General features: G+C 42.0%; 1 protein-coding gene across 4 annotated transcripts in view; it reads left to right on the plus strand.

The window, feature by feature from the left end:
• The window catches only part of HACE1 (HECT domain and ankyrin repeat containing E3 ubiquitin protein ligase 1), a 124,617-nt gene that overhangs the window by 46,514 nt on the left and 50,835 nt on the right, over positions 1 to 27,268 (plus strand). For 2 of the 4 annotated variants that reach the window (XM_073589491.1, XM_073589490.1), the window contains exons 11-14: positions 2,316 to 2,562; positions 12,662 to 13,005; positions 16,319 to 16,387; positions 25,291 to 25,378. In XM_073589491.1, the coding sequence (XP_073445592.1) occupies positions 2,316 to 2,562; positions 12,662 to 13,005; positions 16,319 to 16,387; positions 25,291 to 25,378 (748 nt within the window). The remainder of the gene's footprint in view (positions 1 to 2,315; positions 2,563 to 12,661; positions 13,006 to 16,318; positions 16,388 to 25,290; positions 25,379 to 27,268) is intronic. The other 2 variants (XM_073589493.1, XM_073589494.1) reach the window with 1 other exon arrangement.

Here is a 27,268-nt window from a genome sequence, read left to right on the forward strand (position 1 = left end):
GGCAAGACTACTTAAGAAGGCTGTTCCACATTATTAAGCAGCCTACATTTTTTGCCAAAATGGGAAAGAAAAAGGATGTGTCGGCTGCTGAGAAGCAACAAATTGTGGAGTATTTAGGTCAAGGCATGACTACAATCAACATTGCCAAGACACTTCATCGTGATCATCGCACAATCAAGAAGTATGTAGCTGATTCCCAGCACAAACGTGTGCGTGCTGATAAGGAAAAATTGAGGACTCTTTCCAACAGGCAATTGCGTCAGGTTAAAAGAGCAGCTGCCAAAATGCCTTGTCATAGCAGCAGACAAGTTTTTGAAGCTGCTGGTGCCTCCAATGTCCCCCGAACAACAAGATGCAGGGTCCTTCAGAGGTTTACAGCTGTGCGCAAGCCATCCTATTGACCACCTCTATCCACTGCACACAAGCAGAAACGGCTCCAGTGGGCCAAACGATACATGAAGACTGACTTCCAAACTGTTTTGTTCACCGATGAGTGCCGTGCAACGCTCGATGGTCCAGATGGATGGAGTGGAGGATGACTGGTTGATGGACACCCCATGAAAAAATGGCTAAGGCGCCAACAAGGAGGAGGTGGAGTAATGTTTTGGGCTGGAATCATGGGGAGAGAGATTGTCGGCTCCTTTAGGATCCCTGAAGGGGTAAAGATGAACTCCATAATCTATGTGGAGTTTCTAAAACAGCACTTCCTGCCATGGTTCAAGAGGAAGAACCGTGCTTTCTCCAGCAAGATCATTTTCATGCATGATAATGCACCGTCTCATGCTGCAAATAACACATCTGCATCTCTGGCTGCTATGGGCATAAAAGAGGACAAACTTATGGTGTGGCCACCATCTTCCCCTGACCTCAACCCCATTGAGAACCTCTGGAGCATCATCAAAAGGAGTGTCTATGATGGCGGGAGGCAGTTCACATCTAAGGCCGGCTTTATATTTGCGCTTTATGGCGCTGCGACGGCCTGCGCACGGCCGCCGCTAAGCCCCGCCCCCTGCCGGCTCCCTGCCCGCCCCATCCGGTCATCGCCGCCTACTAGCGCACATGGACGCTTGCGATCTGCGCACCCTATCTTTAGCATAGGGTGCGCAGATCATGCGCTGGCCGTGCGCTAGCAGGATTTTGCCGTGCGCTGCGCACTTTTGAAGGTGCGCCCGTGTGCGCCGAACGCAGCATGTTGCATTTCGGCACGCACGGCGCACCTTCAAAAGTGCGCAGCGCACGGCAAAATCCTGCCAGCGCACGGCCAACGCACGATCTGCGCACCCTATGCTAAAGATAGGGTGCGCAGATCGCAAGCGGTCCATGTGCGCTAGTAGGCGGCGATGACCGGATGGGGCGGGCAGGGAGCCGGCAGGGGGCGGGGCTTTGCGGCGGCCGTGCCCAGGCCGTCGCAGCGCCATAAAGCGCAAATGTGAAACCGGCCTAAGCAACAGCTCTGGGAGGGGATTCTGTCCACATGCAAAACAATTGAAGCACAAACCATCCAAAAACTGACAAATTCAATGGACGAGAGAGTTCAGAAGCTTCTTTCGAACAAGGGGTCCTATGTGCAAATGTAACATCACCTAGAATAAAGTTTTGACTTGAAAACTGTTTGATTTCATTTTGAAATAAGCTGATAATGCTTATAATTTCACAATTGACCATTTTTTTGTTCAAAATAAAAAGGTTGAAAACTCTGCTGTGCATAATAATTTGGAACATGCATTTTGAGTGTTTCTTATTTTTAAAAATATACTGTTTTCATAGGCAGTTTGTTCAAAAACATAGCAATTATACTAGAATATTAGATGACTGGAAAATAACAATGACTGCAATTCATATAGGTAATTTAGAGAAAATATGCGGACATATTTTTTGCATAATAATTTGGTACACAGTGTAGTCCGAAAAATACGGTAATTTACACAATGATTTTATTTTTGATATTCTATCTCTCAATGTTAAAATTAACTTACCCTTAAAATTATAGACTGTTCATGTCTTTGTCAGTGGGCAAACCTACAAAATCAGCAATACTTATTTCCCCCACTGTATATAAGTTCTATTAGGTGGTTTCTCAGTAATGGAGGGACAGATTGACCATGTACTGGTATTGCTGGACTTGTCTGTGAAAGAGCTACATGCACATATAAATAGTTTGAGGTTTGAATTCCTGCTGACAGATTCCCTTTAAAGTAAGGTTAGCAATCTGTACCTTTCTGCACACCATGTTAACTATTTAGAGATTCAGTTAATTTTCAGTGTATGAATAAGTGCCAGTCTAAAGAAATTCACAAACAACTCTGCATCAAAAGTCTCTCCAGTAGTTATGAAGCTCAAATGAAGAGTCTTCTACGGATTGTGCGGATATTCTGCCATGTTTTTCGCCTTGGACCTTCATCCCCCAGTAATGGAAATGATATGGGCTACAATGGAAACAAAACGCCAAGAAACCAGGTGTTCAAGGTCAGAAAAGTATATGACGTTTTTAGGAAGATAGACGTAAAAGAGCTGAATGTGACAAAGCATGCATTCATTTATCACACCCCTACTGAACAGGACGTAAGTTTGGTCAACCTCATGCATGCTCATTTTCAGTTTAGTCCAATGACTTTCCTTTTATCTGTCAATCAAAACGTCATTTATACTTTCTTGTACCCTTCCTGAAAATGTATTTTTTTTGTCGTTTTCCCTTTTCTTGTTTAAAATGAAGCTTCATTTTGGAGCCCCCTTTTGGGATATGCTAAATATCAACCTCATCTTAAAAAAGAGGAAGGAATGTTTCCTCCTCTGAGATGGAGCTTCTCTTTAGCTTTGCAATCCACTTGGTTTAACTTGATCTAAGATTATATAATTCAATTAGTATATTTCTTACATTGTTACTGGTAAAAGTTACAATCATCCTATTCCCTATAGTACTTCTATGTTTAGTTCTAGCAGTGTAATAGGTTTATGGCTTATCTGGTATTATGTATATCTGTGCCAAACAAGATGACATTAAACAAGCTCTTCCCAGGTTATTTGGAGTAAAGTTATATGAGTGTTACAAGATAAGTTTACTAAATGTGAAATCTCATGCTGATCAGATCAATCAATCAAAAGCGTTCCCGAATTTAGTCAGACTTTGACCTCATTCATACATCCGTGAGTCACACATGTTCTCTGTGTTTTTCACGGATAATAATGCAAATAGACTTTAAGAGAGGAAGAGGACTGGAACTTTAGCGCCACATATTGGATGTAGCAATCCTAGAAGTCAATATCGCAACCCTTTAACAAGCCTTGCCACGTGGCTTGCGTTAAGAAGCCAAACCAGAAATTCCTTTTGCAGTTACGTGTTTAGGAGTGTTTGACTCTCATCAGTGCAAAGCAAGAGGTTTGACTTAGCTTGGTGGGAAGAGTCTGTTAGGGCGTCTATGTGGTAATTTAAGTAGTCAGCATAAGTAGACTTATAGATCATACGATGGATAAAAAATAAAGGGAAATGTAATTAAAAATAAATACAAATAAGTTTGAATCGCCCACTTTTCCTCATACAAAAATCGAGTTAAAAAAATAAGCATATTTGATACAAAAATCGAGTTAAAAAAAAAGCATATTTGATATTGTCACAATCGGAAAAGTCTGATTTTTATCATAATGTAAATTTATCATAGGTATGGTAAATGCCATCAATAAAATAATAAACTGATATACATATCTAACCTCCAAGAATGCAGTCAAAACGTGAGCGGTACGCCAATATGATACCTACACAAACTACAACTTGTCATGCAAAAAGCAAGCCCTCCACAAGTTCATTGATAGAGAAATGATAAGGGTTCTAGGAGGATTGAAATCTCCCAAATTTTCATTTTTTATTTTTATTTTTTTTTCAACAAAATTCTGATTTTTTTTTTTTTAGCCACGAAAAAATGAAGTTTGATATCACTGTACTTGTATTGACCTGAACAATTGTATTCCCCAGTAATTCTTAGTGCACAATGAATATCGTGAAAACAAAACCCAAGCAAAGGCAGAATTGTGTTTTGTTTTTTTCCCCATTTTCGGCACTCTGTATGGTAAAATTTCATTCAAAACTAAAATTCATCACCTCAAAAAATAAGCCCTAATATATCTATATTAATAAGAAAAGTTATAACTCTTGGAGGCAGAGAAGGAAAAAAAATGAAAGTGTATCCCTTAACGAGGTAACCAATTTAGGTGAAATAAATGCTTTAATTACCCACATTTTTTTGTCACAGATAAACATCATATCTGCTTGATATTGAATGGGCTTATGAGTCTTTCACATTCATTTTCGTACAAGAGATACATTTCTGCATCCACAGCAATTTAGCTTTTGCTGTAATTATAGTACACAAGCAAAATGTGGAATTGCCATGTAGTTCATGATGAATTACTCTGGGATTATCTGTTGGCATGTAAATCCTTAATAAGCTGTAATATCAGTACCCATCCCATATACCTAAAGATTTTGTTAAATCCTAAGTGGGTTTGCACCTTTTTCTGTTTTTCCATTTTAATGTTAAGCTGATTAGTTTGATTTGATTGCATGTCATTTGGCGTCTCCAAACTATGCTGTCGATACTTAATATTTTTATTTCAGTAGATTAAAGGGGTTGTACCAAGTTTGAAAGATACCTTCTACCCACAGGATAGGGGATAACTTCCTGATTGCTGGGGATCCGACCTCTGGGACCCTGATTGATCCCAAGAACTGGGGCTCTGAAGAGTCCTGTGTGAATGGAGTGGTGGTCAATAGTGATGGGTGAACCCCTGGATATTCAGGTCAAGCACGTTCGGCTGAACATGTTAAACAAAAAAGTTTGGTTCGGGTACCAGAACAGTACCCAACCTGAATCCGGACCCCGTTCATTTGAATGGGGGGGCCTGAACATCCAGTGTTTGCAACTCTGTTATGTGCATGACTGCACAGCAAACACTGCCTCTTATCTGCAGTAAAATCATTACCGGCGGTCAGAGAGCTGCGGCTCCCACTCTGTCAAATGGCAGCGTGAGCCCGCGACTGTGCCTGGAGATAAAAAGTTTACCTCCAATCACTGGCATCGGCTGATGGGGCTGCTACTACTCCCATCAGCCTACGCCTGCTGACGCTAATAACAGCAAGAGCAGGCAACCTCTGATGTGCGTATTCATCAACCAGCGCCTGCGTTCTAAATAAATTCAAAAATACAGGGGAACACACACCATGGATTTTTTAATAACCAGCCAGGCAAAACTGACAGCTGCAGGCTGCAACCCTCAGCTGTCAGCTTTATCAAGGCTGGTTATCAAGAATAGAGGGCTCCCCACACCGTTTTTTAAAACTATTTAAATAAATAAATTATAGAAAACGATGTGGGGTACCCCTTATTTTTGACAACCAGCCAAGCTAAAGCAGACAGCTGAGGGGCTGTTTTTCTCAGGCTGGTAAGGAGCCATGAATATTGCCTCACCCGGCCTAAAAATAGCAGCCCGCATCCGCCCCAGAAAAAGCGCATCTATTCGATGCGCCAATACTGGTGTTTTGCACGGTTCTTCCCACTTGTCCTGTGGCATGGCAAGTGGGGTTCATGTTTGTCGGGTTTATATCACCTTTTATTGTCCGGTGACCACGGCTTAGTAATGGACGCCTATCTATAAGATGCCTCATCATTACTAATTCTATAGTTGTATTGTAAATAAACACACAACAAGTATAGAGTCCTTCATTTGAAATGAAAAAAAAAAAATTACTTTTTAAAAAAAAAAAATGATTACTTTTTTTATTTAAAAGTAACAAACACAGTTAGAACTCACCTAGCGCCTATTCCATTGAAGCCATAGTCTCCTGTAAGAAAAAAAACAACCATATCCCTCACCTGTCAGTCATTCTGCCCCACGCTATAATCCATGTCTGGGGATAAACAGTTTTCAACCTGGACGGTGCCAAGATACCACCAGCCAGGCTGAGAACCACTGAGGAATGAGCTGCTGCAAGCACAGCACCAATGACCAGTGGTCATCAAGGTTACTGCCGGTCACTGAGGCTGCATTCCCAGCTAGGTCCCTGAACTGTGGTGACCTTGGTGAGATCACCGCCACCACAGTGAGATACTCATTTATTTAAATAATTTAAAAAAATGACGTGGGGACCTCTCTTTTCTTGATAATCAGCTTTGCTAAAGCTGATAGTTGAGGATTGAAGCCCGTAGCTGTCAGTTTTGCCTGGTTGGTTATTAAAAATTCAGGGAAACCCATACTTTTTTTTATTATTTATTTAGAACGCAGGCGCTGGCTGATGAATACTCCATCAGCCGCAATCTGCATCAGTTGTTATTAGCGACAGCAGACATAGGCTGATGAGAGTAGTAGTCCCATCAGCCTGATGCCAGTGACCGGAGGTAAACTTTCTACCTCCGGTGACAGCTGCGGACTCATGCTGTCATACTGCTATGACCAGTGGTATTAATTTTACCGCTGATCAGAGCCATCAGAGTTTTTCATGCTGTCATGCAGATGACAGCACGAGAAACAACCAGTGTTCGGGGTGCCGATCTCTAGTGATCAATAATGTGCACAACTCTGTTTCATTCATTCTTATGGGAATGCTAAACGTTAGTCAAATGCTGCTTTTTCCAGTGGTCCCATTAAGAATGAATGGAGCGGCAGTGCCCATTTTCAACCACCTCTGTATTCACACTGGACTCTTTAGAGTCCCAGTGTTTGGGATCAGTGGGGGTTCCTGCAGCCAGAACCCCAGTGATTTGGGAAGTTCTCTGATATCCTGTGGAGAGGGAATAACTTTGAAGCATGGCAGAACCCCATTAATGAGCTGTTAGGTTTTGTTCTCACGATGAGCTTGTGGTGAGGTTTTGATTTTGCCGATTTTCTGCACCATTTGGACACCTATTAAGTAAAATAAGTCACTTGCATTTCTTTGAAAATATGCATTGTAAGAAACTTGCCAAAAGTCATTGTGGGAACGTAGCCTAATGTGTAAAAATATAGCTCCAGAAAATGCTCAGATGTTTCTGGATGTTTCACACTCACTAGCTAGACAGAAATTTTGCGATATAGTTTTTAGTTCAGTGTTTCAGAAATTGAAGATTGTTTAAGAATTAGGATAACTCCTTCCGTGGCACACACAGGACCTCCTTACTCCTTCCATTCACAGAATTCAGATGCCATACACCGTGTCTGTAATCTGCTCACAACACAGGAGATCATCTGGGAAGAATTGACTTTCCTCGCGGCCCCTAGTCCCCTCTTTCCGAAATCACTTCCGCTTATTGAATGATTGTGGTGACCGGTAAATCAGGAAATAGTGTTCATATTAATTATTCCCAGCACTTTGGGAAAACGTCTGAAACTTTTATCCCTTCAACATTAAAAACATCAGTGCAGACATAAAAATACTTATAAGGCTGGTACACAGCACCTGCCCGTGTCTAACCTATCGGTACTTTCTCATGGCATATTCTGCCTATGTATGTGTAATAATTGCGGATCTACCTACTATCGCTAAGAAACCACATGCCATATAGGGTCACTGATAGTATGGAAATGTGTACAGTGAGGCTGATAATTCTTCAGACGCTTTAATGAAGCGATGTCCATTGTAGGACATGATCAGATGCCAAGGTCAATCATCAGAATAATGTCAGATTGAGGCTAAGTACCCTGTCTGACAGTTGACGCTGACATCAGGCACCTAACTTATTGTTTGTGTATTATATATTACTACCTAAATATCTAATCAAATAAATAATGAACCTATAGCTTAATGGTAAGGCATCTGTGTCACTGTCTTCTACTGGGATGTGACCTCCAAACCCTGTCTGGGCCACCGCACTTCCCATTGCGCTGTACACGAAGTCCAAGGAAGATAGGGCTTCTATTTGGTTACGTGACTTTGAGTGCAAACATGTGTCTAAAACTCCCCGAGACGATCACACGGACCTCCTCCAGGCCAAATTTAAATGAAGTTTGACTTTGATGTTTGATTTTGATATCTGACTTTCTTCACACATGAGAATGAGGATCGCAATGACTTTCACACACCCTGGGTTTTTGCATGGTTAATCACATACACCAAGAAAAATTGCTGGTTAGTATCACTTGAGCCTATGGCTGAATGGTCAGGCTTCTTCTGTCTCATAAAGCAGAGCTCTAGGAGCAGATCATTTTTTGTTTTTTCATTTTTAAAATTATACTGGCTAGCGCACACACTTTAGTGAGGTTTGTCTTTTAATACCTGACATTTAGATTGTCAGCCTCCTGATGTGTTAAGAAAGCGTTTCAGACACACTGTTAATCACATACATAGCCAAAGGAAAGAAATTGTGGGGTGGAGAGAGGCACAAATTAACTATAAATATATTATTTTTTTTTTTTTAATTTTTTTTTTTTTTTCAAAGGGACTGTACGTTTGCAAATTCCCAAAAGTTGCTGTGAAAAATTAAAGGCGGAATGTGATTTGTTGCTATGAGCAACTAAAAGAATTTTCCTTTATACCAATTTTGATCTGTCTCTCACCTAATCTTTTGGAGCATTTTCTAAGTGTCTCAATGGAGATTTATTTTCCAGATCATATATAAGGGTTTTTAAATGGATTAGTCCTGTGAAATTGATGGCATATCGTTAGGTTATGCTAGCAATGTTCCTCGTGGTCCAACCCCTTCAAAGGTTAGTCTCAGTTTTTGCAAATGGCTTTTATCATGTAGTGAAAGTTAATACAAGGCACCAGAGTTTATGTGCTAGCAAGCATAATTTTACAATGAAAAAAAGTTGTACTTCTGCTCCTGGGATTTTAACCTTGAAGCTCTGGCTCAGTGAGATAGAAGCCTTACCATTCATCCATAGCTTTAGTTAATTCTGGCTGTTAATTTGTCTTGGCTTATGTGATTAAAGGGAAACTATCAGCAGGATTGTGCTGAGTAAACTGCAGAAAATGTCAGGTTGGTGCCGTTACACTGATCAAAAAACCTGTCCGCTGGTGACATTCTGGCAGCGGGAAAAAAAAGCCTTAATCAAAATTGTGGTGCCTGCTCACTAGCATTGTTCCGATACATGCTATTGTGCAGGCGCTGCCAGCACCATCCTGATGGAGCCTAATTTTTTTTTCTCTGCCAAAATGGTGACAGTGCCAGCGCAGTAGCATCTATCACGTTCCAATAGATGCTACTGCGCAGGTGCCAGCGTGATTTTGTTGAATTCTAAATTGTATTTCCTCTGCCAAAATGGTGGCGTCGGCGCCTGCGCATTAGCATCTTTGGAGCATGATAGATTCTACTGCGTAGGCACGGCCGCCGGCGCCATTTTGATTAAGACAATTTTTTTTCTCCAAACAAAGCTATATGTCTAAACAAAACAAAAATATCCATTCTATCCACCGCATCATGCAACAGCTTCGGCGTCCGCCTGCCTGCCTGCTGGATGTGATTTTTTTTTTTTTCATTTTTTTTTTTTCAAACCATATTATAATCCATATGTAAAATAGGGATCATGTCACTGAGGGATCGGTGACCTGTCATAAGCCATACAGATGCATATGTAGATAGAGCACACATAAAGCCGCTCCGGGGCACAAGCATATCATTAACTGAAAACTGAAAATAAAGATTAAACAACAAGGATTTCATCATCCCAGGTATCATTTTATTCAGTATAATGGCGCCGACCTGACACTGTCTGTAGGTTGCACAGTCCTGCTGACAGGTTCCCTTTAACCCCTTTCCAATATGGGTCGTAATAATACGCCGATGTCTGATACCCTCCCTTTGATGTGGGCTCTGGCGGTGCATGTCAGCACATGTCATCCGTTTTTAATCACAATCCACCCGCTGCTATTAACTTGTTAAATGCCGCTGTCAAACTCTGACAGCAGCATTTAACACGCGCTTCCTGCCAGCGCGCTGGAAATCTGCCCATCTGTGACCCCGTCACGTGATCGCAGGTCACTGATAGGTCGGCATGACAACCAGACGTCTCCTTCAGACCTCTATGGTTGTCACTGCCGGATTGCAATAAGTGCCGTCTTGTGGTCGGCGCACATAGCAAGTCCGCAATTTTGCTACACACCGGCGATGTTATCATCACCTGTATGTAGCATAGCCAATTGGGTTATGGCAGCTTCTAGTCTCACACGGAGACTATTGAAGCATGCCAAAAGTGGAAAAAAAAAGGTTTTTGAAAAATATAAACGTTTAAATCACCCCCCTTTCGCCCCATTTAAAATAAAATTTAAAAAAATCAAACATACACATATTTGGTATCGCTGCATTCAGAATTGCCCCATCTATCAATATAAGAAAAATTAACCCGATCGCTAAACAGCGCTCATAGCAATCCAACATTGACAACCATAGAGGTCTGCAGAAGACCGCTGGTTGTAATGCCGACCCATCGTGACCCGCGATCACGTGACGGGGGTCACCGAAGAGCGGATTTCCAGCACAATTGCTGGAATTGCATGTTAAATGCCGCTTTTCATTTGATAGCGGCATTTAATGGGTTAATAGCTGCGGGGGGGAATCGCGATTCCACCCGTGGCTGTTTCGGGCACATGTCAGCTGTTTAAAACAACGGAGCCCACATCAAAGGGAGTTAGTCCGACATTGGGGTACTATTACTTATGCGAGATGTCGGAAAGGGGTTAAAATGCAATAACGGGTGATCAAAAGATTGTATCTGAACCAAAATGGTATTATTAAAAACGTCAGCTCGGCACGCAAAAAATAAGCCCTCACCCATCCAAGATCACTAAAAGTGGAGACTCTACGGGTATCGGAAAATGGCGCAATTTTTTTTTTTAACAAACTTTGGAATTTTTTTTTTCACCACTTAGATAAAAAGAACCTAGACATGTTTGGTGTCTATGAACTTCTAATGACCTGGAGAATCATAATGGCAGGTCAGTTTTAGTATTTAGTGAACCTAGTAAAAAAGCAAAACATTTGTGGAATTGCACTTTTTTTGCAATTTCAGCACACTTGGAATTTTGTTCCCGTTTTCCAGTACACGATATGTTAAAAGCAATGGTGTATTTCAAAAGTACAACTCATCCCACAAAAAAACAAGTCATCATATGGCCATATTGACCAAAAAATAAAAGTTATGGCTCTGTCAAGAAGGGGAGCATAAAACGAAAGACGCCAAAACGAAAATACCTCCTATTATGAAAGAGTTAACCATCAAACACCCAAGGTGTCTGAAAGTCATTGTGATTCTCATTCTGATGTGTGAAGAAAGTCAGATATCAAAGTCAAACATCATTTGAATTTGGCTTGGAGGAGGTCTGTGTGAAAGTCCCAATGAGTTCCAGACATGTTTGCACTGGAAATCATGTATCCAAATAGAAGGCCTATCTGTCTTCAACTGAGTGTATAGCTCAATGTGAAGTGCAGGCCCATAGAGAGTTCAAGTTCCAATAGCGGATAGTGAATTTCTTTATTATCCTTTCAAACCAAAACTATATATGGTACATATGCCTTATCATTAAGCTATAGGTTCATTATTTATTTGACTAGTTAGGTAGTAATATATTATAAGCAAACAAATTTAAGTGTCAGAGTCCGATATCAAAGTAAGATGTCTGTTTCAGATGTCCGAATCAAATATCAAAGTCCATTCTCAGACAGAGTATTTAGCCTCAAATTGACATTATTCTGATGATCTTTGTGGTTTGTTCCTGATGACGAGGTTTGGAAACCTTGAAACGCGTTGACAATAAACCGCATTCATGCTTCACCTTTGTGTGTGATCGTATCTTTGAACCTTGAGCAGCGTGGACTATGAACCACCGTATTCCTCGTTCATTGCAAATTATTCTGATGTTTGTTTGACTTTGATATCTGATCATGTCCTAAAATGGACACTGTAAAAGTAGAGTAATGGCGCAAAATGTCCCAAGCTAGATATATTTAGCTAGTGCGGCTCCGCTCCATTCATTTGAACTTGAGTTGCACTTTTCAGGAGATGCAGCAAATTTACTGAATTCTGTATGGCTCATGCTCATTTTTCAATTAAAGGCATGTTCCACTAAAGGAATACCCGTAATATCCTTCTTTTCACTTACATACTCACCAGAATTCTAGTTCAGGGTAAAGCAAAAGGAGGCATCTGCTGTTTGATGCCTGCAAGACATTCCTTCCCTTGTATGAGATGGAAACCAATCACTTCTCTGACAAAAGCAAACTTCTCCCAATGGTATCATCAAACTTGGAGAAGACCTGGAGATGATCGACTCCTTATTTCTGTGTTCAAGAGCTTGTCCAGCTTGATACAAAGCTTAGTAATAGAGTTTGCTAATGAGAAGCCCTCCACTGCCATGCATGCAGCTGCGCTCTCGGCACTCGCACTTCTGGCCCATCGGTAACACAGCAGAGCATTTCTTGTTCGCTCTGTGTGTCGGTGACGTGCCTGCAGAAAGAAGGCCGGCTGTCAGGCTTATTTCCTTAGCTACTCCAGCCATTAATAATCTTTTTGATATTTCTTATGTGGTAACTGATAGGGAGTCCTGCCTTTGGGAGTATTTTTCACCAGATGAATTAAAATCTCTGTAATCATATTCTTTCTAATATCTACTTTGCATAATTGATGTTCTGACTTTGTTCCTTAATAAGATTGTAATAAGCAATGTTGAATACCTTCTATTTGATCGCTGCCTTTATTTCAGCCTTTGGAGCTACTTTGGCATTCGTTAGATGAATGGCTTGTGCTCATTGCCACTGAGCTGACGAAAAACCAGAGAGACTCTACCAACATCACATGCATTTTACTCAAGCAAACGCCATTGGATCAACCAGATATTTCTCTGGATCATCAATCAAGCGTTGGAGAGAATGGCCGCACAGAACACCTTTCAGTATCGCCAAGCGCAGCAGACTTTGAGAACTGTGCGAGCGCTGGGACGCAGGAAGCTGTTGCGGATGGTCAGGATGTTATCTCCATGACCGCTAACAGGCTCAGCGCTGTCATCCAAGCCTTCTATATGTGCTGCTCTTGCCAGATGCCTCAAGGGTTTGTGTTTTTTTATTTTATTTGGGTGATAAATGTAATGTGGGCCATCAAATCTTCGTTTCAGGAAGAATGATAACTTACCATTTCTTACTTATAGATGTGCTGTTTTTTTACTTCAATCTTTAGACTTTTCTGTATTTTGTTTTGAGATTTTTTTACTACTTTAACATTATATAAATTTTTTTGTATTAAGTTAGTTAACTATTGTCATTTTAAAAGACTCTGGAATCTATGAATTTCAAAAATTACAGTAAATCTGTTAAAGGGGTTGTCTGGTTTAAGGGACAAGTCTGCAGTTAGTGACTCCTCACAGCGTGCACACTGTAAGGATTCGCTAGGAGCCGCTATTCATGTGACCACAAGTATGTCATTTGCATACTTTCGGCCACAATCTGACTAGACGTGTCGGGCTCTCTCAATTGTCTTGTATTGAGTGAGGCTGTGCTCATCTAGTCTGCATGTAACCCCAAGTATGCAAATCGTATACCTGTGGTCCTAAACCCTTCTGCTCCTGACGCCAACATCAGAGAGTCCTCACAGCGTACCGTGTGCGCGCTGTGAGGATTCACAAGACTGCAGACTTTTACCTCAAGGCCAGACAACCCTTTTAAGTAGAAGGGAAATCTCAAGCAAGAATCGATGAAGCAAATGGGGTCATTAAAGGGAATTTGTCACCAGGGTTTTACTACCCTATCTGAGAGCAGAATAATGTAGCGGCATAGATCCTGATTCAAGCGACTTGTCACTCACTGGGCTGCTTGGTGTCATTTTGATACAATCATTATTTTATATGTTGCTGATTTAGCATGCTGAGCTCTATATAACCCCACCCACACCCACATATTCATGTGTTCGGTATTACTCCACCCACACTACTGACTGGCATGTACCATTTACACAGCTGGCAATCAGTGGCGGGGACGGGGTTATACCAAACTGATGAATATGCTTGACCACCTTAAAATTGTAGGCTATTAGCCCGGGAGAGGCGGCATATTAGGTTAGGCTTCCAACAAAGGGGTACACCTTGTTGCTCGTTGTTGGGCTGTCAAGAATTTGCCAATTTGTGTGATAAGTACCTTAATTTTAAACATATTTTCTATAGCAAAAATGCAGTTCCAATTTCATGTATTCAGTATTTGCATATTATAGCGTTTCAGAGTGCAGCTGTTTTTTCCTATGCTTGACTACCTGGCAACAGGTTTATTAGTCCTCTAATGATTATCTCCTGCAGGTCAGTAAGTGACACATCCTGGAATCAGGGTCTTCTTCTCTATATCATGCTGCTCTCAGATTAGGTGACAATAACCTGGCAACAGATTCCCTGTTCAACTTCTTACCCACTATCTGATGCATAAATCTTTATATCAATTTTAAGCTTTTTTTTATACTAACAATTTGCTTCAAATCCCCTACATAGACATATCGTCATTTAATTTGTAAGGTTGAACAAAATCCACAGGTTGATATAGTTTAAAGCACCTTAGGTAGCAGTTATCTGAACGATGGTTCGGCCGATCCTTCAGCCTGTTACTATCTCACCGGACTCTCCCATACACAGGAGCGCTCCTGTGTTCTCTAGGAGAGAGCTGCTGCCGGACATCTCATGGCAGTCCAACAGGTTTAGCGAGCATTAGTCTTGTGTGTGGGGGGGCTTAGGGCTGGAGCTACACGGTAACTTTTTCCACAAACCAGGTCACAAAGCCGAAGATTGCTTTATGCCACTGAGACCTCTCGCCGGAATGCAAGTGAATGGGGTCGCATTATAACCCATGAGGTTCCACGACGGGTTAGCCACAAAAGCAAACTGTTTCCGAGAGGGTTTGCGGTGCGACCCCATTCACTTTTATTTTGCTGCGCTGTAGCAGCGGCATACAGCAATCTTTGGCCACGTGACCTGTGTCGCTGCCAAAGTGGATTTTTAGCCCCAAACTATTGATCCAGAGGAAGGCAAAACCCCTGTGAAGCAGTTGTCTCTTATTAGCGAATGCCCGTTGTCAGGTCTAGGTATAAGTAAAGGACTGGACTCTGCACCCGCTCTAGTTCCCATATGTCCTTTTCGTATACAATTCTATACAATATTCTAAGATTGACTTATAGAACCACTCTTGGAGAGAAAAGCACAAATAGGGTCTTATCCGATGATAGTTTAAAAATAAATATCAGTTTGTACTCACCTAGTCTTCCATATTCTAAAAGCCCATAGGACTCATCAGAGCCAACAGCTGCCGCAGATCCACAGGTCAAACCATTTGACCGATTCACAATAGCAGATAGAAGAAAATGTGGATATTGACCGCGCTGCTGTAGAAATCACAATCCCAGTATATGGATAAAAAAATTGGTATTTTAGTCACTATTCTCTCAACGCGTTTCGACGTTCACATAACTGCTTCCTCAGGAGATGCATAAGCTTACGTAACATTAGGTGCATAATCTGCTACCTCCATCAGTTTCATAGACTTTGAATACAGCGCTGGTACAAAGGATGGAAAATTGCTTCATGATCCCGAGCACTCAGACCGCAGCGGTCACCAAGTTATCACCTATCCTGTGAACAGATGATAAATTGTAAACTTGATACATTCCCTATCTTGAGATCTCTTCTGCAGCCACCAAAGGGGATAATACATTGAACATAGTAAGACCGTGTACTCTAATGCCGCTACAAGGTTACCAGCATGTTTAGTTTTAAAGGGAACCTGTCACATGCTATTAACCTGCAGATATTGGGTTAATCTGCAGGTTAATAGCGTTTCAGTGCGGCGGCCGAGCATCTTTGTAAGTGTGGCTGCCGAGGGAAAATGAACTTTATTCCTCGTGGGAGCCAACGGTGTTCAGTCATGCAGGCACGCCGGGGTGGTTACAGACACCAATCAGTCGCTGTAAGCACTCCCCGTCAATCCAAGTGTCAGGGAGTACTTATAGCGTTAGATCACAATGCTGCAGCTTATGACTGTAGTCACTCTGTGCACGTCTCTTGACTTTTCAAAAGCTGGAGACTCCCGGAAGGAAAAAAAAGGTAACTTTTTCAAGGTAGTCACATTTTCGGTAAGGCAGCCGGACATCATTGTAACACTATTAACCTGCAGATTCATAGTATTTGTTGTCTTGACTGGATCCCTTTTAAGAAATGTATCCAACGCTGCATTGTGGGTCTTCAAGCATGGGAACATGGTGATAAACGGTGAAGTTTCACTTTAGTTTTTGCATTTGTAGTTGTATTTAAAATAGAAAGGCTTATATCGATCAGGTAGAAATGGAATTTTTTTTTTTTGTGGCAAATTTTAATTATTTTTATGTTTTCGTCTAGGATGACCTCTCCAAGATTTATTGAATTTGTCTGCAAACATGATGAAGTTCTAAAATGTTTTGTTACAAGGTACATTAAAGTAATGTTTCTTTAGAAGGAAAGAGGCCTATTTTTTTTTTTTTGAAGAACAGTGGATATAAAAACTACGCACCTCAGTTAAAATGCCACGTTTTTGTCATGTAAAAAAAAAAAACATACCAAGAAGAATCATTTTAGAACTTTTTCTACTTTTAAAGTTACCCATAATCTGCATAACTCAATTGAAAAACATACTTAAATCTTTCAGATGGAAAAAGAAAAAACAAAAATAATGTGATTGCATAAATATACAACTACTACTTCATTAAGTACTCTTTAACCATATGACATCATTCAGTCTTTTTTTGGGTAGAAATCTATAATCATGGCACATCTAGAATTGGCAGTCTTTTACTACTCTTCCTTGCACTATTGCTCCAAATCTGTCAGATTGCGAGGGCATCTGCCTCTTCAGGTCAGCCCACAGATTATCAATTGTATTCAGGACTGGGCTCAGCCTGTGTCATTCCAAAATTTTGATCCTCTTCTGGCCAAATCATTTTTTTTGTTGATTTGGAGGGATGCTTAGGTTCATTGCCGTTCTGAAAGGTGAAATTCCTCTTCATAATCAACTTTTTAGCAGAAGCCTGAAGGTTTTGTTGCAAAATTGACTGATATTTGCAGCTGTTCATAATTCCCTACACTTTAAGTAAAGCTTTAATTTCATCATCCGAAAACATAATTTTGTCTCCACCTTGCTTTCCTGTAGGTATGACTTTCTTTTTGTAATGCAGTTTTAGCTTCCCGCCGAGCATATATTTTGGAATTATGGCCTAAAAACTTCAACCTTGGTCTCAATAGACCATAACGTGTTTTCCCATATTCTTTTGGCAGACTTAATGTAGCTTTTGGCAAAATATTGCTGGGCTCGGATGTTTTCTTTTGTAAGAAAAGGCTTCCATCTTGCCACCCTATTCAATCCCACAGACCAGACATAAGAAGAATACAGGAGATTGTTGTCACTTACAGTACGCAACCAGTACTTGCCAGAAATTCCTGCATCTACCTTATCCCCTTCACCCCTTCACCCCGAAGCCTGTTTTCACATTCCTGACCATGCCATTTTTCACACTTTGAGGTAATAACTCTGGAACGCTTCAATGGATCCCGGTGATTCTGAGAATGTTTTCTCTTGACATATTGTACTTTAAGATAGCGGTAAAATTTAATCAATATGACTTCCATTTATTTGTGAAAAAAAATGAAAATTTCGCAGTTTTTAAACTTTGAATTCCTATGCCCTTAAATCAGAGAGTTATGTCACACGCAATAGTTCCCTCATGTCTACTTTACATCAACAAAGATGGAAAGCGCACATAGGGTGTATCGTCTAGAAGAACCACAATAGCAAGCAAGCCCAATCAGTTAGACTCACCTGCTGAAGTTGTGTGAGTCACAACAAACTGGGAATCACTCATAAAAGTCCGGTCGTCTTCTTTAAAGAAGTTTTTTGTTATATGGACTGCCGAAGGTGCGTTTTTTTCTGGTCAGCGCGGTTTATTCAGCCCGGCTCTTTATTTCCTCTTTGGATTTTTTTTCCACTTTGGATTTGTTTCATTTACTTTACATCAACGCAATTTTAGAAACCTAATTCTTTTTTGTCAGGAAGTTATAACGGTTAAAAGTTGACCAACTATTTCTCATTTTTAAAGCAAAATTTGCAAAAGAATTTTTTAAGGGACCACATCACATTTGAAGTCACTTTGAGGGGTCCATATGATCGAAAATACCCAAAAGTGACACCATTCTAAAAACTACACCCCTCATGGTGTTCAAAACTACATTCAAGAAGTTTATTAACCCATCACGTGCTTCACACGAGCTGAAGCAACGTGAAAGGTAAAAATGAACATTTAACTTTCACAAAAATGATCTTTTAGCCCTGTTTTTTTATTTTCACAAGAAAATGGACTGCAAAAGTTGTTGTGCAATTTCTCCGGAGTATGCCGGTGTGGGAAAAGCACTGTTTAGGCACACGGCAGGGCTCAGAAGTAAAGGAGCACCGTTTGACTTTTTGAACGCAAAATTGGTTAGAACTGAGAGCAGACACTTTTTCATGTTTGAAGATCCCCCTGATGTACCTAAACAGTGAAAAACCCCCACAAGTGACTCTATTTTGGAAACTAGACTCTTCAAGTAACTTATCTAGATGTGTAGTGAGCACTTTGAACCCTCAGGAGCTTGACAGACGTTTATAACGTAGAGCCATGAAAATAAAGAATTACATTTTTTTCCCACAAAAATGATCTTTTGGCAATGATTTTTTTTATTTTCACAAGGGTAACCAGAGAAAATGGACCACAAAAGTTGTTGTGCAATTTCTCCTGAGTACACCATATGTGGAGGAAAACCACTGTTTGGGTGCACTTCAAGGCTCGGAAGAGAAGGTGTAAAGTTTTGGAATGCAGACGTCTTTGGGTGTCATGTTGCATTTGCAGAGCCACTGATGGACTTAAACAGTGGAAATTTCCCACAAGTGACCCCATTTTGCAAACTTGACCCCTGAAGGAATTTATCTAGAGGCATAGTTTTATAGTAGTTATAATGTTTTTGGTTTAAATGGTATATGAATTTATAATGTAGGGTTATGTGTAAGTTTTGCGGAGTACATCAGATTGTAAAAGTCTGTTGTGTCAACAGGGTAAAAACACATTTTAGCAGTTTATGGACATGTGGTACACTTTGAAGTAATCCTTAATGCAAAGGCTAGGTTTCTCAGGGCAGGTTTCACAATGGTAAATTTTGTCCTTTTGGATTCCCCTCTTGGAGCATACTCTGCACCGTTTTTGTGTTCTTCCTGTCTTCGCTGTTTGGGGAGCCTCTCCTGGAAACTGTTGACCTGGGACAATACAGGCACGATCAGTTTCAGAAGTTTTGGGACCCTCACCTTCTTACGTGCCAAACATTAAGGACTACCTCCTGAAACTGAAGGAAGGTTGCCGTATTGCCTGCAGATTGAAACAGCACAAAAACATGTAAGATAAAGAAAAAGGTCAGCTCACCCCTCAATCCTCCAGGAGCCCGAGCACGGAAGATCTGTAGTGTAGCAGGGAGTTAAATTAAAAGGAAAAAAATCCTGCACTTGGGTCCTTGGAAATTCATCATTTATTAGAAAAACTTTTAAAACTCCAACTTCATAACAAAGGCATAATCACATAAATAACCAGGGGATATTCTTTACAGCACACCCGTGTTCCGTATGGCCATGACAAGTACACGAATTGAAGCGAACGAAAAAATTTAGCATTATTATGATAATGCACAGTGTCCTCTACGAGACGATCCAAACTTTGATCGTCTATACAAAGTCCAGCCAGTAGTTGATTACTTCAGCAGAAAATTTGCTGAGGCGTGCAACCCTCTAAGGCTAGGTTCACATTACGTAATGGCAGTCTGTTCAACGCATGCGTTAAACGGTCTGCGCGAACGCTACTCTTTTTTTATAGCATTATGCAATCGCGCTAGCGCAGCTGCTCCGTCTGCGCTAGCCCCGGCAGACCCTTGAACGCTGCAGACCGCGTCCGAGGTTCCGTCACAACATGACGGCACATCGCTAATGCATGCCAATTATGAAATGCGTTAGTGATGCGCTACATTATTGCAGTCTATGGGTGCGTTGACGGATGCGTTACATCACGTTAATGCCGCTTTGTAACGCAATCCGTTAAATGGACTGCCATAACGCAATGTGAACCACCCCTAAGGGACATTGCTATAGATCAGGGGTCCCCAACCTGTAGCTCGGGAGCCACATGTGGCTCGCGGTCCCATGAATTGTGGCTCGTGACTGCCAGCTTGGTGCATTAGCGCCAGGTCTAGCAAACAGGTATGAGGAGCACATCTCAAAATGGTGAATTGTATGAGTAGCCCTGCGCAGAAGAGGACATCTGGATGCAGATTTACTGGTGTTAGGGGTTTAGAGATGTTTTAGGTATGGTATGCTGGAGGATGATACTGCCTGTTAGAGGAGGTGCTCAAAGCTGGATGTGACAGTGTGTTGGGAGTGCTTTATGGAAGAATACCTTAAATGGGGGTATTGTGGGAACCCCTGGATCTCAGTGGATTTCTTTGGAGTGATTTATGTGGAAAAGCTTTGGTTATGATTATACCTGTAATGGGGGCTTTGGTTGACACTACTTTGAGGGGGGTGGGAGCTGGATGTGGCTCGCGACCCTCTCTAATTGCTGAATGTGGCTCGCGACCCTCTCTCTAAGCTGAATGTGGCTGCCAAGGTCAGAAAGGTTGGGGACCTCTGCTATAGATGAATCTCTGGTTCATTTCAAAGGGAGGCTAAAATTCCAACCATGCTTATCCAGTAAAAGGTCCAGGTATGGAATAAAGCTGTACAAACTGTGCAAGAGTACCTTAGGGTACACAAACAGATTTAGGGTCTACGAAGTGAAGGACACCCAGATAGACTCTCCGGAATGCCCTCTGTCCTGGGGGTGAGTGGGAAAATTGTGTGCGAGTTGCTGCACCCACTGCTGGATAAGGGTTATCACCTCTACATTGATAACTTTTACACCAGCATCCCACTTTTCAATACACTCTCTGTTAGAGGTACAGTTGCATGAGGCACTGGGCGAAAAAAATCAGAGAGGCATCCCTAAGCGGCTAATTGGACAAATGCTGAGAAAGGGCAAAAGCAGAGCCTAATGCAGCGACAACATGCTGGTGATCAAATATAAGGACAAGGGTGATGTCCTTATCTTGACAACCATACACTGTGACAACAGCTCCCTTGTCACTGTCCGAGTTACCACAACACAAGTCCCAAAGCCAGATTACATGGTGGGGTGTAGATCTCTCAGATCTCTGTTTTTCTGACTATGCCCATATGCAGCACAATTCCCCAAAATGTCATCATCTCTGCTGCAGTTACAGGGGTCTATTTTGCATATGATGATATGGGATTTTGGGTAAAAAATTGATGGGTATACAGGTTTGTCTGGGCCACCATAATAAGATTTATTATTTCCTCACTGAAAAAGAATTTGAAGAAGTCAATTTCAGTGAGGCCAGTGGTGTCAAACTGGATTATTGAGCTGCTTCTGAAATCAGGAAAGACCGGCTGATTTTCAGTGGGTGCAAGCAATATGGGATCGATTGTTGCAGGAGTTGCCTGGGTCCTAGGACGTCTTGCTGGGGGTCCTTCCAAGCTGTTATTTACAAATGAAAAACGTACTTCACCAGCAATACAATGCAAGCAAGGTGCGCTCCCCTAATGTATAGAAATTTTTTTTAATGCAAAAGAAACTCTACTTTGTACAATTTTTATTTTTTCCTAAAACAAGATCGGTCACCAAGCACTGTGACGCCGGCTACACTAACGCACTACCTCTGAAACTACACTGTACTAACTGCTATTATTTTTTTTTTCTAAGGAAAAACAATCGGACGTCACTTACACTGTGACTTCCGCTACGCTAACTAACTAAGCTAAGTGGTACTGATCAGAGAACGAATGCTCTGCGCAGGGCGCTGCGCACTAGAAAAAAAGGGCAAAAAGTGCGCTGAAATTTAAGTTGGAAGGGGGGGGGGGGACTGCGCTGTGACCGGAAATAGCTGCGCCACATATAAATGGCGCTTTGCAGGAACGTAGCTCCCACAGCGTCGTATATGTATGACACGTTGTGAAGGGGTTAATGGTTTAGCCACTTAGCAACTTATCTTTTTATCATTTTTTTATTTTGTAAGGTTGTCCAGTTATAGGTAATGTCAATGTTCTGTGAAATATAAGCCACGTCCTGATGACAGTCTTCACAGTGTTCCATGGAAATGCTTTTGAAATGTTTTTGTACCCTTCTGACTGACAAGTTTCAGCAGTGAGATCCCTTTACTGTAGTGTAAGCTGAGTATGGACAGTGGCTTCTAGTATAAAATACAACTGAAAAAGGCCTGGAAAATCCTGCTAGAGCCGCTAAACTTTATCTGGGGTTAATTAGAATCCCTGTAAATGGTGGCAGCTGTGTACTGCTCTTTCCTGGTTCTCCTCCTATCTTTCCGACCGCTCCTTCAGTGTTCTGTTTTCTGGCTCCACTTCATCTCCTCTTCCTCTCACTGTTGGGGTACCTCAGGGCTCAGTCCTTGGCCCCCTTCTCTTCTCTCTCTATACGGCCCCAATTGGACAGACCATCAGCAGATTTGGCTTTCAGTACCATCTTTATGCTGATGACACACAACTGTACACATCATCCCCTGACCTTACCTCCGCTGTACTACAGAACGCCACTGACTGTCTGCAGTCTCCAACATCATGTCTGCTCTCTATCTGAAACTCAACCTCTCCAAAACTGAACTTCTTCTGCTCCCACCATCTACTAACCTCCCTAAATCTGACATTTCCCTCTCTGTGGGTGGCACCATAATAACACCCCGACAGCAGGCGCGCTCTCTGGGTGTTATGTTCGACTCCGATTTCTCCTTCACCTCCCATATACAATCTCTTGCCTGCTCATGCCGCTTACACCTAAAGAACATCTCTAGAATCCGCCCTTTTCTCACCATGGAAACAACAAAAACTCTCACTGTCGCCCTGATCCACTCCCGCCTGGACTACTGTAATGCTCTATTAATTGGCCTCCCTCTCACTCGACTCTCCCCTCTCCAGTCTATCCTTAATGCAGCAGCCAGGGTTGTCCATCTGGCTAATCGTTACTCAGACGCGTCCGCTCTTCGCCAGTCGTTACACTGGCTGCCAATTCATTACAGGGTACAATTCAAAGTACTTGTTCTCACCCACAAAGCTCTCCACAGTGCGGCACCCCCTTACATCTCCTCCCTCATTTCTGTCTATCGGCCTAACCGACCGCTGCGCTCTGCAAATGACTTTCGACTAACCTCTGCCCTAATCCGTACCTCCCACTCCCGACTCCAAGACTTCTCCCGTGCTGCGCCAATCCTCTGGAATGCTCTACCCCAAGATATTAGGACCATCCACAATTTGCATAGTTTTAGGCGCTCGCTCAAAACACATTTGTTCAGAGCGGCCTATCACATTCAGTAATCAAAGTCATGTTATGTTTGTGTGTGTGTAGCCCATTCACTATCTCCATCTAACCCCCACCCCCTGAAGATGGCTGGACCATCATTGTAAATACATCACTGTAAATACACACCTGTGCTTTGTATCTCCCCCACCTCATTGTAGATTGTAAGCTCCACAAGCAGGGTCGTCTTATTTCGCTTTAATTATTGTATTGTTAACGTTGTTACTTATGACTGTTGTGTTTGAAACTGTTCAACTGTAAAGCGCTGCGGAATATGTTGGCGCTATATAAATAAAGATTATTATTATTACTGACTACTATTTCACATGAGTTTAAATGTGACTGGCTAAATGTGAACACAACATTTTCAATGATCAAAGGGTGACTGATGCAACTACATTATTTTAGTTTGGTTTTTGTTTGTCCCCGCAAAATTTTTAACATTTTTCCACAGTTGAATTGTGATTATAGATGACATTAAAAGATGGGAAAAGTTCTGAAATGGCTCTTCTTGGTATGATTGGTAAGAAACTACAATAAAAAATAATCTATATTCACCAAAGACTCTTAAAGGCAACCTCCCAGCAGTTTTGGCCAATATAAGTTATGGCCACTGCCTTTCAGGGCTTATCTACAGCATTCTATAATGCTGTAGATAAGCCCCTGGTCCGACCTGAAAGATAAGAAAATAAGTTTTATTATACTCACTCGGGGGGGCAGTCCGGTCCGACGGGTGTCGCAGGTCCGGGTCCGGCACCTCCCATCTTCTTGCGGCTATGCCCTCCTGCTTGCTTCATGGCTCCCCGGCATCGCGCTTCTGCGCAGGCGTACTTCTTGCATGTTGAGGGCAGAGCAAAGTGCTGCAGTGCACAGGCATCGGGAAAGGTCAGACAGGCCCAGCGTCTGCGCACTGCAGTACTTTGCTCTGCCCTCAACATGGCAGAGAAGTACGTCTGCACTGGAGCGCAATGTCGGGAGCGATGAAGCAACAGGAGGACAGCGTCTCAAGAAGATGTGAGGCGCTGGATCTGTGACACCCATCTGACCGGACCGCCCTCCTGGGTGAGTATAAGAAAACTTATTTTTACTTCTCTTTCAGGTTTGATCGGGGGCTTATCTACAGCATTCTATAATGCTGTAGATAAGCCCTGAAAGGCAGTGGGTGGCCGCATCTTATATCGGCCAAAACTGCTGACAGGTTCGCTTTAAAGGGTGTCTCTCACCACTTAATGACTGTTCAAACCAAGCACAAGTGCTCTGTGCACCTTTGGCTTGGCCATACTTTTCAGTGCACCTTCCCACCTACTTGTTTTCCATCTATAAAGAAGCCGTAGACAGATGGAAAAAAAACAATTTTGTGGGAAGGTCTATAGAAGTGCTTGGTTTGAACAGTCATTTTGTTCGTGCAGACTTCTTTTAACAATTTATTCACCAGGTTATGTGGCGAGAAATATGAACAGTCTATAAATATGCTAATTTCTTGTGCCTAAAACAAGGTCCCTCCTCCCTCTCCTTTCCCCTATCCCTAGCTCATCCCAAGTCCTTCCATGTTGTTTCTTCTTTATTGTTTGTTTTAGTGTAGAGGAATTTCGGGCGGCGCAAGATTTGTGACGGACCGGCCGATACCTGTGCTAATGTTATGTGGAGCCTTGACTTCTGCTAGAGTCCAGCTAGTCAAGCAGTCATTGCTTATAATATGAAATAATCTTTCGCTGCAATAGTAATGCTTTAAGGGGTTTTACAAGTTCAGGAAAGGAGTAGAAAAGACATAAAATATAAAACGCATTACTTGATAAATCGCCCCTGTGTCCCAGCACGCTCGCTGTGCCCCTGGTTCCTGTACAGTGCGATACAAATCACCCTTTACATAAGGAAATTTAACCTATTATTGTCTTCACTTTGCAGAAACCCTAAAATCATATTTGATCACTTTCATTTTTTGTTGGAGTGTCCTGAACTGATGTCGAGGTTTATGCACATCATAAAAGCTCAGGTTAGTATGATTTATTCTCACAAACCCCCCCCTTGTTTTTTTTTAATTAACCCCTTCATGACTGGGCTATTTTTCCTTTCTGCTCTTCTTCTTCCAAGGCCCAAAATTTTTTTTTTGTTTCCCATTAGCACAGCCATATTGAGGGCTTTTATTTGCAGGACAACTTGTACTTTTGACTGACACCATTCGTTTTATAATGTGATGTACAGGAAATGAGGGAAAAATTTCCAAGTGCGACGAAATCGCAGAAAAAAGTGCAATTCCAAAATTGTTTCTAGGGCTTTTTATATACCGTGTTCAATATACGGTAAAAACGACCTGGCAGTATGTTTGTCCAGCTCAGTATTGGAGAAGATACCAAACATGTATACGGTAGTTTTTTTTCTTAAAAAAAAAAAAAAAATTGTCGATATTTTGCATTTTTGTTGTTGATAGGACTGTTTTTTTTGTTTTTTTTTGTGTGTGCAGGTCCTTAACCCCTTTACCCCCAAAGGTGGTTTGCATGTTAACCCCTTTACTACCAAGGGTGATTTGTCCATTTTTTAATGTCAGCACGAGCCATAAAACGTCCCGCACGCGTGCATACACATAACACACATTGATGTCATCCATGTGACATGCATTGGCGCCGGGAAGAAGCGTAAAGTAAGCATTGCTTCCGGCGCCTGGTCCTGAACACGGCTCTCATCATTCTCCCCTGCTCTGCCGGCGATCGGCGCGAGCAGGGGAGAATGATGAGTTACATTTAAGTGATAAAAGAGACAGCAGGTGGTGGCTGATGGGACTATTACTACCATCATCCAACCTCTGCTGCTGCTAATAACAGTGACAGCAGGAGCGGTGGATGGGAGTATTCATCTGGTGCTCCTGCGCTGTAAATAAATACGGTAATTAAAAAAAACGGCGTGGGTTCCCCCCTATTTTTGATAATCAGTCAGACAAAACTGACTGCTGGGGGCTGCACCCCTCAGCTGTCAGCTCCACCAAGGCTGGTTATCAAGAATAGAGGGGTCCCCATGCTGTTTTTTTTAATTATTTAAATAAAAATTTTTAGAAAAACGGTGTGGGGTCCCCCTTAGTTTTGACAACCAGCCTTGCTAAAGCAGACATCTGGGGGCTGGTATTCTCAGGCTAGTAAGGAGCCATGGATATTGACCCCCCCAGCCTAAAAATAGCAGCCTACAGCTGCCCAGAAAAGGCACATCTATTAGATGCGCCAATTCTGGCGCTTTGCCCGGCTCTTCCCACTGCCCTGTAGCGGATGTCAAGTGGGGTAATATTTGTGAGGTTGATGTCACCTTTAAGGTGCCGGGTCACATGAACGGAATAGTACGTCGGATGTCACAAATGGGTTAATCGTTCTGAAATGTGTTTGCCACTGAAATCTCCCCTATGCAGTTGTGACTTTTTTTTTTCTTGCTTTTATAAAAAGACTAGCTGAAGAGCCCGGCGTTGGCCGGGCATAGTAACTAACTAAGGTTATTTATAACAAATTATAGTTATTATATCTATATCTATATATATATATATATATATATATATATATATATATAAAGCTGAGTGTACAGCCCCGCCCACGCCGCATAGTCACATTCACTATAATATTCCACATCATCCTGTCAGCCAGAGTGACCGGACTACTATCCCTAATATCCCACATCATCCCGTCAGCCATAGCCACCGAACTACTACCCCTAATATCCCACATTAGGAGGTCTCCACGTCCCCGTTCCCTATCGCAGGGCCCACCGTTGTAACTGTTTCCCCTTCCCCCGTGTCTTGTTGTTTTAGTTACCGGCCTGCGGGTCATGTCACACAGGACAGTTACACGTGCCAGTTTTGTTGTTTTAGTTACCGACCTGCGGGTCATGTCACACAAGACGGGTCCAC

This window comes from Dendrobates tinctorius, unplaced genomic scaffold (assembly GCF_039654945.1).
Source record: "Dendrobates tinctorius isolate UK_male_01 unplaced genomic scaffold, ASM3965494v1 ptg000111l, whole genome shotgun sequence".
NCBI classification, from domain to species: domain Eukaryota; kingdom Metazoa; phylum Chordata; class Amphibia; order Anura; family Dendrobatidae; genus Dendrobates; species Dendrobates tinctorius.